This window comes from Nicotiana tabacum, chromosome 6 (genome assembly GCF_000715075.1).
Source record: "Nicotiana tabacum cultivar K326 chromosome 6, ASM71507v2, whole genome shotgun sequence".
NCBI lineage: Eukaryota > Viridiplantae > Streptophyta > Magnoliopsida > Solanales > Solanaceae > Nicotiana > Nicotiana tabacum.
The window spans coordinates 100,022,957-100,037,506 of record NC_134085.1 but is presented as its reverse complement, the minus strand read 5'-3'; the positions used below and the strand labels follow the sequence as shown (position 1 = coordinate 100,037,506).

The following is a 14,550-nucleotide window of genomic DNA, read 5'->3' as shown; positions in this document are numbered from 1 at the left end:
TGATCCACAACAATTGAGGACAACATGAAGCAGAAGCAACATACTCAGCTTCAGCAGTAGATAAAGCCACAAAATTTTGCTTTTTGGTGGCCCAAGACACAACACATGAGACAAGAAAATGTGTCATACCTGAGGTGCTCTTTCTATCTACAAGAAAACCTGCATAATCAGCATCAGCATATCCCACTAGATTGAAATTACTACCTTTTGGATGCCATAGACACAAATCAGTGGTGCCTTTTACGTATCTCAAAATCCTCTTGACAACAGTCAAGTGAGAACCCTTTAAATTCTCCTGAAATCTTGCATAAATGTCTACACTGAAAACAATGTCAGGTCTGCTAGCAGTGAGATATAACAAAGAGCCAATCATTCCCCTATACAACTTTTGATCAACAGATGAACCTGGTTTATCTACATCTAATTTTGTGGTTGTTGCAATAAGAGTATCAATTTCTTTGGAATCTTCCATTTTAAACCTTTTAAGCAACTCTTTTACATACTTCTGTTGATGGATCATAGTTCCATTTGAATTTTGTTTAATCTGTAAGCCTACAAAGAAATTAAGCTCACCCATCATACTCATTTCAAATTCACTCCACATTAGTTTAGCAAATTCTTTACTTATCTTATCAATAGTTTCTCCAAATATTATATCATCAACATATATCTGAACTACCAAGAGATCTTTGCCTTTTTCTTTCAAGAATAAAGTGTTGTCAATTTTACCTCTCTTGTATCCATGCTCAAGCAGAAACTTTGATAATCTTTCATACCATGCTCTTGGAGCCTACTTGAACCCATAAAATGCGTTGTCAAGCTTGTACACATGATCAGGACATCCCTTGCTTTCAAAACCCGGAAGTTGCTTGACAAACATTTGTTCCTTTAGATAGCCATTGAGGAAGGCACTCTTGACATTCATCTGATGGAGAGTGAATTCCATGTATGCAGCAAAGGCTATGAGGATTCTAATTACTTCCAATCTTGCAATAGGAGCAAATGTCTCATAATAGTATATTCCCTCCTCTTGACTATATCCTTGAACCACTAGTCTTGCCTTGTTCCTTGTAACTGTTTCATCTTCATCAAGTTTGTTTCTGAAGACCTATTTTGTGCCTATTATTGATCTGTACTTGGGTCTTGGAACTAGATGCCAAACGTGACTTCTCTTGAATTGGTTGAGTTCATCTTGCATTGCATTTACCCAGTCTACATCTTGCAAAGCGTCAGCAACATTTTTAGGTTCAATAAGAGATAGAAAAGCATTAAAAGCACAAAGATTCTTTAAAGAAGATCATGTTTTGATTCTAGAGGTTGGATAAGTAATTATGTTCTCAATGGGATGAGAACTTTGGTATTTGTAAGATTTCACAACCAGCTGGTTTCTCCTAGATGTTCCTTCAAACTTTTGTTGCTGAGGAACAGGTTTATGGACAAGTTCCCTCGAGGTTTGAGGATCAGTTCCTCTTTGTTCAATTTCCCCTATCAGGTTTCCTAGGTAGAAGAACCTATTCTATCATATGTTCCTTCCTCTAGTACAGCTTCAGTCTGGGCTATGGTTTCATTTGAGTCTCTTACCAGCACAATTCCTTCATCACCATGTTCCTATATCTCAGAAAGAATGTTAGTTTCATCATAAACCACATGAACACTTTCTTCTACACATATAGTTCTTTTGTTATAGACCTTATAAGCTTTACTATGTGAAGAATATCCCAAGAATACTACCTCATCACTTCTGGATCAAATTTACCTAAGGAGTCTTTACCATTATTGTGCACAAAGGACTTGCATCCAAATGCCCTAAAATGGAATATGTTTGGTTTTCTCCCTCTAAGTAATTCATAGGGAGTCTTCTCTACAAGAGGTCTAGTCGTGCACCTATTTATGATGTAGCATGCAGTGTTCACAGCTTCTGCCCAGAAGCTATGGGGAAGTTTAGTAGAAAGAAGTATAGTCCTAGCTATATCTTCAAGTGTCCTATTCTTTCTTTCAACTACTCCATTTTGTTGTGGAGTCCTAGGAGCAGAGAAATTATGATCTATGCCATACTCATCATAGAATTCAGCAAATTTAGCATTCTTAAATTTAGTGCCATGATCAGACCTAATTGATGCAAGTTGATTACCTAGTTATTTATGAGTTGTTCTAACAAAAGAAGTAAACATGTCAAATGCTTCATCTTTAGATGTTAAAAACAACGTCCAAGTAAACTTAGAATAATCATCAACAAGAACCATCACATATCTCTTACCACATCTGCTTAATATTCTCATTGGACCACAAAGATCCATATGGACCAGTTCCATCGTCCTGGTGGTGCTTACCATTTTCTTGCATTTAATAGAGGATCTTACCTGCTTTCCGCTTGCACAAGCCTCACAAACTTTATCTTCCTTGAACTTGATGTTAGAAAGCCCTATCACCAGGTCCTTGGAGACTAGTTTGTTGAGTTGACTTAGGCTAGCATGTCCAAGCCTTTTGTGCCAAAGGAGGGGATCATTATCCAACACACTTAAGCATGTGAGTTCATTATCAGAAAGTGTGGACAGATCCACAATATATTTATTGTTCACTCTTTTTCCCAGCATATTTATATATATTGTTCACTTTTTTTCCTGCCAAAACTATCTTGTCAGTGATAAGATTAATCACAAAGCATTTTGTAGAGGTGAATGCAACCATGTTACCTCTATCACACAATTGTGATACACTTATTAGATTGTACTTCAGTCAACCAATCAGGTAGGTGTAAGAGTCAGTCTTACCTTTCCTACCTTTCCAACCCCAATGATCTCACCTTTCTTCCCATTTTTGAAGGAGACATTACCTCCTTTAAGGTCCTCATGTGAAAGGAAATGGTTCTTGCTTCTTGTCATATGCTTTGAGCAGCTGCTATACATGTACCATATTTAGATGTTGTCCTTCACTTGGACCTTCAAAAGGAAATCAGGGGTTAGTCTTAGGAACCCAAACTAGTTTGGGTCCCTTTCTATAGGCAAAAGGGTGAATCAGATTCCTTTTAGCCCAACCTGGCTGCCTATTTTTTTCTTGAACAAATTTTTTATTCTTTTGACTAGCCTTTTCTTTTGCAGTACATTCACTTTTATAGTGACCAATTTTACCACAGTGTGTGCAAATTTTGTTCTCATGAAGTGATAGGTTACAAGCACTTTACTTTATGTTTTGATGATCTAACAAACTTATCATTCAAAACCAGATAAGGAACCTGCTACATATTTACAAGACCTAGAGATCACAATGTTCCAGGTTGGGATCCAGCATGGGATATAACTAAAATCTTCAGAGTGGAAGGAACAGCTGAGGGAACACCCCTACCAGTTCCTGAGGAGACTGTATGAAGTCAACTCTCTAGCAGGAAAGTTGCTGCCTACATAACCATCTGCATAGGAACAGTGCAACAGTCAACTTTCTATGGAAGTCTTTTTACCTACCTTACTTACATCATTGTAAGTGATGTCACACACGTATAAATACAATCAAAGAAGGTAAAACAACTTACTTCATGAGAGAACCAGATAAAGGACCTGAATCATGCCTGGTATAATCATTCAAGTTAATCGACTCAAGATAATCTGGCCAGTGTGCTCTAGATTCACAGGAACCAGATTATGGACCTCATCCCTTGGTGTTCCCCTAATAGAAGGATAAGTCAACTGTACAGCTGGAAAGTAACTTAAGAAAGTGACTGCCTGCAATAGTGCAGCAGACAGTACATCAGTCACTTCCCATTGAGATTGGACATCACTAAGGTAATGTCTTCTATAGTATAAACCTTATGCAAGACACAAGATTCAGGTTCAACACTGGCAAAATCAGAAAACAAAAATTCTCTCTCAAGTGCTTGCCTCAACCTCTCTCAAGAACAAAACTGCTGCAACCTCAAGGACCTGATCCAAGATTGAAGATATCTTAAGTCCTTAGTTTTTTTGAGTCTTTGTTATTTGTTCTTCAATTGTAACTCCTATCTTGCTTTATTAGAAGTTGTGCTTTAGGAAACCCAAAATCACAAACCCTCTAAGTTTGTGTCTTGGCTAGAGTTAGTCGAGTTGTAAAGCCTTTGTAATAGAGTTATTACAAAGTAGCTTGTAATAGTGTTATTACAAATTAGAGTGATTGAAGCCTTTGTAATAGAGTTATTACAAAGTGACTTGTGGTGTGAGTATCACAAGTTAGTCAAAGTCTTTGTAACTAGAGAGTCACAAAGTGGCTTGTGGCGAGTGTACCACAAGTTAGTTGAGATGAATTCTTTGTAATAGAGTTATTACAAAGTGGCTTGTAAGATGGGTTTACAAGTTAGTGAAGTTGAAAGCCTACAAGTGTAGGTCGTGATTTTTGTCCCCTTGAGTTGGGATTTTTCCACGATAAAAATCCTCTGTGTTCTTTACTTTCTACCAAGCTACTATGGGAACAATTAGAGAACCTGATTCCCTATACTGGCTAGTTTTACAGTCTGTTACTTACAGTGGGAACTTATAGAGTATCTGGTTCTCTATACAGTGGGAACTTATCATGTGTCTCATTTACATACTTGTTCAGTAGTTAGCACTATACCAAACTAATAAAGGACTAGATCGCTATACAGTTTGGTTCATTAGTATTTTCAGAGGAAACTCATAGAGAACCCGGTTCTCTATACAGTCTGGTGGACGCTAAGTTTCCTAACAAATGGTATCAGAACAGGTCCTTTCTAAAAGGTTAACACCTAGAAAGGATCTACATGGCTGCTCCACCAAATTTCGAGGAAGGACAATCAATGTACAGACCACCAAGATTCAACGGCCAATACTGTGGTTGGTGGAAAATAAGAATGCATGACTTCATTATGGCTAAGGACTCAGAGCTGCGGGATGTAATCTGTGATGGACCTTTTGTTCCCATGAAAACTGGTGGTGAGGGAACAATTACAGTCCCAAAAACAAGAAAAGAGTACAACGATGCTGATACAAAGGCTATTGAGAAGAATTTTAGGGCAAATAAGATTCTTGTTTGTGGCATCGGACCAGATGAGTACAACCGCTTCTCAGCTTGTCAGTCTGCTAAGGACATTTGGGAAGCTCTTCAAACTGCCCATGAGGGAACTACTCAGGTTAAGCAGTACAAAATTGATATTCTTACTACTGAGTATGAGCTTTTTGAGATGAAGGAGGATGAGTATATTCAAGATATGCACATACGTTTCACCTCCATTATCAATGTGCTTCACTCCCTTGGTGAAGTCTTCCCAAGAAACGAGCTGGTCCAAAAAATACTCAGTGTTTTACCAGATTCTTGGGAAAGTAAAGTAAATGAGCACTGAAGCCAAGGATTTGCAGAAGTAGACCATTGATGAACTCATTGGAAATCTCAAAACTTATGAGATGAAGAGAAAGAAGGATCTTGAAATAAGAGAGCCCAAGAAGGAGAAGAACCTGGTTCTCAAGGCTACCAACAGAGACTCAAGTAGTGATGAATCCGACATGGAGTATCTCACTCAAAGATTCCAAAAGATGATTCGAAAAAATGGTGAGATTCCAAAGAAAAGGAGTTCCAGCGGGAATTTCGAAGAAAATGACTGATACCATAAGTGTGGATAGTTTGGACACTTCATTAAAGATTTTCCTCTTCATAAGCAGGATCATTACAAAACCAATACTGAAAAGGCCACTAAAAGGAACTATGTCCCTGACAGAAAGTTCAAAAGAAGAGATGTTGCTAGCAATATGTTGAAGCAAGCCCTGGTTGATTGGGGAAATTCCTCTAATGAATCTGAAGGTGAAAATATGATGGTTGATGACAATGGATCTTCAGATTATGAGTCAATCTTTGCACTCATGGCCAAATCTGATGATGATGAGGACAAGGAGGAAGATGAGTTAAGTTTTCTTGATGTTCAAAGAAATTTGAAAACTTACTCTAAGAAAAAAATGATGTCCTTAGCAAATGTGTTGATTGATGCCTATCATAGCCTCATTAATGAGAAAAATTCTTTAATAGAAGAAATTGGTGGCATTGAATAAGAGAGGGATTATATGGGAGTTTCCATTGTAGACTTAGAGGAAACCATTGAGAGTATGAAGAAAGAAAAAGAGGTTTTAACTGAGAGTAATGCTAACATTGAGCACGAGAGAGATGACCTATTGGTGGTACTTGTAAGCTTAAAGGAAACAATTGGGGAATTTAAAATGAAAGTAGGCTTGAGAATTCTCAAAAGGGAAAGGAAGTTGCAAGTGAGGCATACATTAAGCTTGAAAGTGAGTTAAATTTAGTGAAGTCTAGTCTGTGTGCTAAGCTTGAGAGAAACAAACAACTTCAGGAAGACTACGAAGAGTGAAAAGTGATCTTGAAAAATTACTTAAGTGGACATGGTCCTCTGATGCTATCACTGCCTTGTACACAAACAATGGGGGAAACAGGTAGGGAATCGGGTTCCAAAGGGAAAAGACTCCCTACAACCTTATAGTAAGTACGTTACTGTACTTGACAATTGGCTTTGCACTCACTGTGGCAACATTGGGCACTTTAAAGACAATTGTAAGGTCAGAATTCAGTCTCAACAGAAAAATAAAGTTTTTGCTAAAATAGTAACTGCTGCTATGGAACATGGTCCTTCACATAAAAAAACGTATAATGCCTGCTTGGACCAAAAGAGCCCTTATTCACCCCTTTTCTCATTGCAAGGACTCCTGTAAAGTTAAAATTCAATCGTTGCAGAACAATAAAGTTTTTGTTGAAAAGAGGCATATTGATGAGGAACCTGGTTCCCGGAAAAGAAAATATGTGCATGGGCAAAAAGAAGTTTGATCCACTCGTTCTATCATTACAAGGGACCCAAACTCATTTGGGTTCCTTAGTCTAACTCCTGATTTTCTTGTGCAGGGAATAGTTAAAGGGAGCAGCCTACAATGGTACATGGATAGCGGTTACTCAAAGCATATGACTGAAAGTACAAATGATTTTCTTTCACTTAAGGCTCTGCAAGGAGAGAGTGTACCCTTTGGAAATAGCTAAATGGGGTACACTCTAGGAGTAAGAAGGATTGGGAAGACACTCACTCACTCAATTGAGAACGTGTACTATGTCATTGGCCTGAAGTACAGTCTCTTGAGTGTTTCTTAGATATGTGACAAGGTAAATAAAGTGGAATTCTTGTCCAAGATATGCACAGTCACAAATCTTGTGACTGGTGAGGTGGTGCTTATGGACAAAAGATACAAGAATGTTTACATTGCTGATTTTAAGTCCCTGCACGGTGGTGATCTAACATGCCTAAGTGTTGTTGACGATGATGTTGAGTTATGGTGGAGATGGCTGGGCATGTGAGTTCTACTTGTTGAATAAATTGGTTATGGAGGACCTGGTTCATGGGGTGAAGCAGTCAACACTGCTTGCTACATGATTAACATGTGCATGATCAGGTCCCTTCTTAAGAAGTCTCTCTATGAACTGCTCAATGGGAGAAAAGGCAAGTTGACTTACCCGAGAGACTTTGGATGGAAAATGTGTTGCTATCAACAATGGTGGCAAAAGGGTCACAAAACAAAGAAGATAAAGATGGAGAGTTCACAAATGCTCCTGGTGAAGCTATAGATATTGCAAATGAAAAGGCTGATTTGAAGAGTCAATTCAAGCAGAAGGATGAAGGAGATGCAGTAGAATCTCCAAAAGGCACAGAGGAACCTGGTCCCTTTATCACCTCGACTTGAGCTAAACATAGGGGTGTTGATGCAGCATTAGGTACTCCTGATGCAAAACAAAGTAGTGGAAGTCATAATTTTGTTGATGTCAATGATGATTCACATATGAAGAACCTGGTCCTTCAAATTCTGAAGTTCAAGTATCCAACTAGAAGCAAAAGAGTTCACATCCCTTCAAAATGTAATCACATCCTTAGACTCTAGTATTCAACCTAGTTCTAAGAAAGAGCGCTTCTGGAACGACACATTTTCTGGGGTCATGCTTGATCTAATGGGGTACAAAGAGACAAATTGTATGGCTCTTCCTACTGGTAAAGCTGAATACGTGGTTGTTGCTTCTTGTTGGGATCAAATAGTACAGATCAAGCAACATCTTGAAGACTTTGGTGGATTTACAGCTTGAACCCAGTTCAACACAAAAGAACCAAGCACATATCAGACACCATTTTCTCAGGTATAATGTTGAAAATGTTCTGATTTGTATGAAGTTCTGAAAAATGAAGGATCAGGTAGCAGACATCTTCACGAAGGCGCTGAGGAGGTAACATTTTTGAAAGAAATCGTCTGGAAGTGGGGTTGATCAAGCTCAACCAAGGACTTGGTCCCTCGATGATTGGCTATGTTAAGAAGGAAAGGTATAATGCTAAAAAGTATTTTTTGGTGACATCTAACTCAAATCTATACTGTTATAGGTATACATATATGGCAGTATCAGGACAAAAACAAGTAAGAGTGACATTGTACTTCTAGGAGTCTTTGCTCAAAATTTTCAAAAACCATCACGGAACCTGGTTCCTGTGACTGAGTTTAGTAATCTCTTCAATACTTATATGACTTTTTAAGTTGTTGAAGTGTCATGTCATTAATTTGTTTATGCCTTTCTCTTGCCTCTCCTCCTAACTTTTGAAGTCCAAAAATGTTAAACCTTTTCTGAACTAACCCATTACCCCAAAAAGGCACTTCTCTATCTTACAACCCAATAAAATCGATTCTTTTCTTCAAAACCAAAATCAACCTTGTCTCAAAATAATCCTTCTTTCCAAATATGCCAGAAGTGAACCCAAATCTCTTACTTTCCAAAAACCTAACTCCATCAGAATCAAAACCCCAAGAATTCTTTGGTATTTCTTGATGAAAGTTTAACTGAAAGGGAACAGAGTAGATCTAATATTCTAGAGCATAAGGCTAAAATTATTGCTGGGTTTGTAGAAGCCTTAAAGGATGGAGGGATTGGTGAATGTGCTGAAAAATAGGAGAACTGAGTGAAGGACCCGATCCCTAAAATCCTTCTTAGGATGATAATTCTAATTATGATCTTTTTCTCTTGGGTTCTATGCTTAATGAACCTCTGATCCAGTAAAAAAGGATTGAGAAAAGCAAGCAGATTAATGATGAAGTGGTGTAACCTGCTGATGTGGTGATTGTGAAAGAGAGGATAAAGTTGAAGAATCTCTAATAATAATAATAATAATAATAATAATAATAATAATAATAATAATAATAATAATAAATGGAGAAACAAAGGTTGGCTTCGAAAGATGCAACAGATGATAAGGGTAAACAGATTGAGAAGAAAGAAGAGGGAGACATGGCTGCTCAGGGATAGAAAGGGTAATGTAAGTAAGGAACCTGGTTCCTTACAGAAGCAAAGGTCTGAGCCATTAGGTTTGGAGGGAGAAGACGTTGAAGTCTCAAAAAGTGTTGTAAGGCAGAGTGTTGACTCTGATATTGCTGAAAAATGGAGGAACTTCTTGACATTGTTGAGCTCCAAAAATAGAATCACTTTTTTGTTTCTCCAAGTCCCAATGTTTCTGAAGAAGAAGTAAAAATTCTATGTTTTACGTGATACTATGATGCTATATGTGCATGGAACTGAGTCTGTTCTTGATGAAACGAAGCTTGGGGAGCTTCTTGGTAATCTGATTGATGGTTCAACCTACTCAGATAGGTTGAGCACTAGGTCCTCGTAGACTCTCGGCAGAATAGAATGCTAAGTTGATGGGTGAGAATGAAAGATTGAGGTAACAGGTGAAGGAACTGAGAGAGAAGATGATCATTGATCAAAGGAGAGTAAATGAACAAATGGACAAGCTCATCAAAGCCTTAGCCCTTTACTTTTTTTCCTACCCAGTGATCCATGTCCTTCACTCCTTCCAAATTCCTTTGAATTCTTACCTTTTTTTTGATCCCTATATTTGATGACATTGGTACTTTAGTTGTTTAAATTATCATATTATGTATTGTTGAAACTACTGTGCTTTTGTTATAATTACTCCACTATGGGCAATCACCCTATTTTGTGCCATGACATTCACTTGTTGTTCTTATTACTATTTATGATGTGTTGCCCAAGTGGCCTGAGTTAATGTTGCTGAACTTCTTTTTAGTTATGCTTTTTCTATTATTCTTTTCGATGATGCCAAAAGGGGAAAGTTATATAGGTATAGTGTCAACATGAGTTATATAGGTATAGTGTCAACATAAGGGAGGAACATAATCGCATTGATATGTTGTGTCATGCATGAAAGATAGCTCTGCTTCACAGGGGGAACGTTGCTGATAATATGTTGAGCATAGGTCAGATCCACAGGGAAACATGTGAGGAAACTGGTTCTCAAGAGGAATATTAATTTTGGGTTTGTCATCATCAAAAAATGGGGAAATTGATAAGTTATGGTACTTTGAGTTTTGATGATTTGCCAAACAGTCTTGAGGAACCAGTTGTGATCAACTCCTTAGGTTCGGTTCTCATAGGGAATATGGCTGATTCATAAGGGGAACAATATGGAGATATGATTCTCAGGGGAATATCAATTCTAAGTTTGTCTTCATTAAAAAGGGAGAAATTGATAGGTTACAAGTACCTTGGGCACAAATACTTTACTTTATGTTTTAATGATCTAACAAACTTACCATCCAGAACCAGATAGGAACCTGTTACATATTTACAAGACCTTGAGATCACAATGTTTCAGGTTGGGATCCAGCATGGGATATAACTCAACTCTTCAGAGTGGAAGGAATAGCTGAGGGAACAGGTCCCTACAATTTCCCGAGAAGACTGTATGAAGTCAACTCTCCAGCAGGAAAGTTGCTGCCTACACAGCCATCTGCACAGGAACAGTGCAACAGTCAACTTTATATGGAAGGCTTTTTACCTACCTTACTTACATCATTGTAAGTGATGTCACACACGTATAAATACAATCAAGGAAGGTACCACAACTTACTTCATGAGAGAACCAGATAAAGGACCTGAAGCATGCCTGGTACAATCATTCAAGTTAATTGACTCAAGATAATCTAGCTAGTGTGCTCTAGATTCAAAGGAACCAGATTAGGGACCTGATCCCTTGGTGTTCCCCTGACATAAGGATAAGTCAACTATACAGCTAGAAAGCAACTGCAGAAAGTGACAGCCTACAACAATGCAGAAGATAGTACAGCAGACAGTGCACCAGTCACTTCCTATTGAGATTGGACATCACTAAGGTAATGTCTTTTGTAGTATAAACCTTATGCAAGGCACAAGATTCAGGTTCAACACTTGCAAAATCAGAAAACGAAAATCCTCTCTCAAGAACAAAGCTGTTATAACCTCAAGGACCGAATCCAAGATTGAAGATATCTTAAGTCCTTAGGTTTGTTGAGTCTTTGTTATTTGTTCATTGTAACTCTTATCTTGCTTTCTTAGAAGTTGTGTTTTAGGAAACCCAAAATCACAAACGCTCTAAGTTTGTGTCTTGGCTAGAGTTTGTCGAGTTGTAAAGCCTTTGTAATAGAGTTATTACAAAGTAACTTGTGATAGTGTTATTACATGTTAGAGTGATTGAAGTCTTTGTAATAGAGTTATTAAAAAGTGGCTTGTGGTGAGAGTATCACAAGTTAGTCAAAATCTTTGTAACTAGAGAGTCACAAAGTGGCTTGTGGTGAGTGTACCACAAGTTAGTTGAGTTGAATCTTTTGTAATAGAGTTATTACAAAGTGGCTTGTAATAGGGGTTTACAAATTAGTGAAGTTGAAATCCTACAAGTGTAGGTCGTGGTTTTTGTCCCCTTGAGTTGGGATTTTTCCACGTAAAAATCCTCTGTGTTCTTTACTTTTTGCCAAGCTACTGTGGGAACAATTAGAGAACCCGATTCCCTATACTAGCTGGCTTTACAGTCTGTTGCTTACAGTGGGAACTTATAGAGAATCTGGTTCTCTATACAGTGGGAACTTATCATGTATCTCATTTATATACTTGTTCAGTAGTTAGCACTGTACCAACTTGTTACGTCCCACAATATTACGTCGATATTACATCCTGCAGTATTAGATTACGATGATTACGCTTCGCAGTATTAAATTACAACGATGTTGCACCCTGTAGTATTGTACGTTGAATTTGTTGTAAGGTAATTAACACCAGTCTAAGGAAAAGATTATTTGGAGATTATAAGGATTATGTTATTTCAAACAAATGATGAGTAAATTCGTGAAGGTGAGAGGGGAAGAAAGTCAAAGAAAATGGATTTTCGTCCAAGTTTGGCATGTAGGGATAAAATACGGTCAGAGCTATAATACCCGATATTTATGGACTAGTACCATACAAGGTACCACATGACCATTGTAGTAGGATGTATAAAGTATATTAAAAATGAGTAGAATTTTAAGTAATTTGAGACAATTCTTAATTATACGGGTAATTGGTTAATTATCGGGTAGCGGAATATTACCTAATTAGTTAATTAATTAATTGGATAAGATTAGAAATCCCCACCCCCATTCCCACGTGGCAATAAGCCACACTCTAAGGAAATGACTAAGGTTCAATTTGTATTAGGGGGCATAAAGTTACACCTTTACTACATTTCCAAGACTTCGCATTATTAAAGAGATTTCAATTAAAGTGGGGGAGATGTTATCATTCTGATAACTTTTACAAAGTCATTCTCAAAGCCATTTTCAAATCAGATGCAAAATAGTTCTTAAATACTCTCAACACCAAGGAATTACAATTAGAAGGGAGAAGACGTTAGCATTAACCAGACGATTCCAACAAGATTTAGCGACGTAAAATTTTGCGGTTCTAGGGAGTACGGTGTAACCTTTTTCAAGAACATCATACGAATTTTTCTATACTCCAGGTATGTTAAGGCTAAGCTTTTCCTTTATTTTAGCATGATCTCATCATTACACAGGTTTTATAAAGAGCCAAAAAGAAAAATTCATATCCCGGAATTTACGTATATTTTGCTAGTCTCACAAATTACGTATATTTTTCTAGTTTTGTAAGTTACAATATTTTCCTTATCGGGACTTTATATTCAATTGAGTATTTTTCTTCTTCTAGTCAAGAGAGCGGAGAATTTATATATATAGTATTAAAGTATTTTATTACCATCGAGCTATAATCGATGGGCAGGCCCCTATTGGCCAACCTCTGATCAGATGGTAAGTTATATACTGATCCTACTGTGGTCGAGCACCTATGAGCGAGTCCAGTTGGTTGTGATACAGAGCCTAGTATGGTCGAGCACCTATGAGCGAGTCTACTACGGCAGAGCAGTTATATATATATACCGAGCCTTATAGGGTCGGACAGCTATTTTACTTACTATATTGAGAGAGCTGAGTCAGTATCAGCATGTAAGCATATCTTCAGATTATCTTTGACTTCCATCTACTTGTAGTTATTATATTATCAGTTCATTTTCAGCTTTCAGTATATTGCCTTACATACTTGGTACATTATTTCGTACTGACGTCCCTTTTCTGGGGGCGCTGCATTTCATGCGTGCAGGTTTAGATAGACAGAAGGGTAGGCCTCCTAATTAAGTGTTGCCCGAGTTCAGCTTGATCTATAAGCTCCATGCTTTTCGGAGCTTCTGGGTCTAGAGCCTTATTTACATTTTGTATATATACGTATATATGTTATGAGTAGGTCGGAGAGCTGTTCCGATCACAGTATATCCATTAGTAGAGGCTTGTAGACATATGTTAGTTAATGTAGTATGTTGGGCTTTCAGGCCTTGTATGTATATTTGGTTGGTTTGTCATCTATAATAATTATGACGGCCTTGTCGGCCCAGTTTTATATTGACATTTAGTCAGCATTCGTAGTCATCTTGCAGTGTAGCCCATGGCCAAAGTATGACATCATATGTTCAGAGTCCCTTAGTTGCAAGTTGGTACGCAAGGATTGGTAAGGTACTGGGTGTCGGTCTCGCCCCCAAGTTCGGGGCGTGAAAAAACTGATATAGGACCAGATCGCTATATAGTTTGGTTCATTAGTATTTTCAGAGGAAACTCATAGAGAACCCGGTTCTCTATACAATCTGGTGGACGCTAAGTTTCTAACATGAAGTGTGAGGTACTTGCTTTTGGGATCCCACTTAGGTGCAGGGGTCCCGTAGCCATGTCCTCTCTTGTTGATACTATGGTGTTTGTGTAGCCATGAAAGTATATCGGAGGACCTGTTCCATTTACAAGTTCTGTCTAGATCATGCTTGGCCTTGCTTAGATCCTTCTTTAGGACTCTTACCTGCTCATCCCTCTTATACAACTCATCTTTCAAATTACCTACATTTTCTTCTAGAGTGAGTTATGTGTGATTAGCTGTCTTCTTACCTGTTCCAAATTTCAGTTTTAGATTTTCAGATCTAAGTTCTAGGACGTTTGAATCAAGTGCATGAACTTGGTTCTTCAAGGCAGTATTTTCACTTACAGTTTCACTAACCCTAAGTTCCAGGTTTTTGCACTTTGCCTTTAAAAACACACATTCTTTAGACAGTTGTTCCTTTTCATTATTAACATCCTCAGATTCATCAATTAGATCTTGAAGTAGCTCATATAGACTTTTTTTAGA

General features: G+C 37.8%; 1 protein-coding gene across 1 annotated transcript; it reads left to right on the top strand.

Moving 5' to 3' along the window:
- Positions 1-4,780: 4,780 nt before the first annotated feature.
- On the top strand, positions 4,781-5,323 carry LOC142181953 (uncharacterized). Its single transcript, XM_075255669.1, has one exon. The coding sequence runs from the start codon at positions 4,781-4,783 to the stop codon at positions 5,321-5,323; it is 543 nt and encodes a 180-aa protein (XP_075111770.1).
- Positions 5,324-14,550: the final 9,227 nt, after the last annotated feature.

What these genes read in the sequence shown, in the direction of transcription:
- LOC142181953 (XM_075255669.1), top strand. Translation starts at nt 4,781, where the DNA reads ATGTACAGACCACCAAGATTCAACGGCCAATACTGTGGTTGGTGGAAA.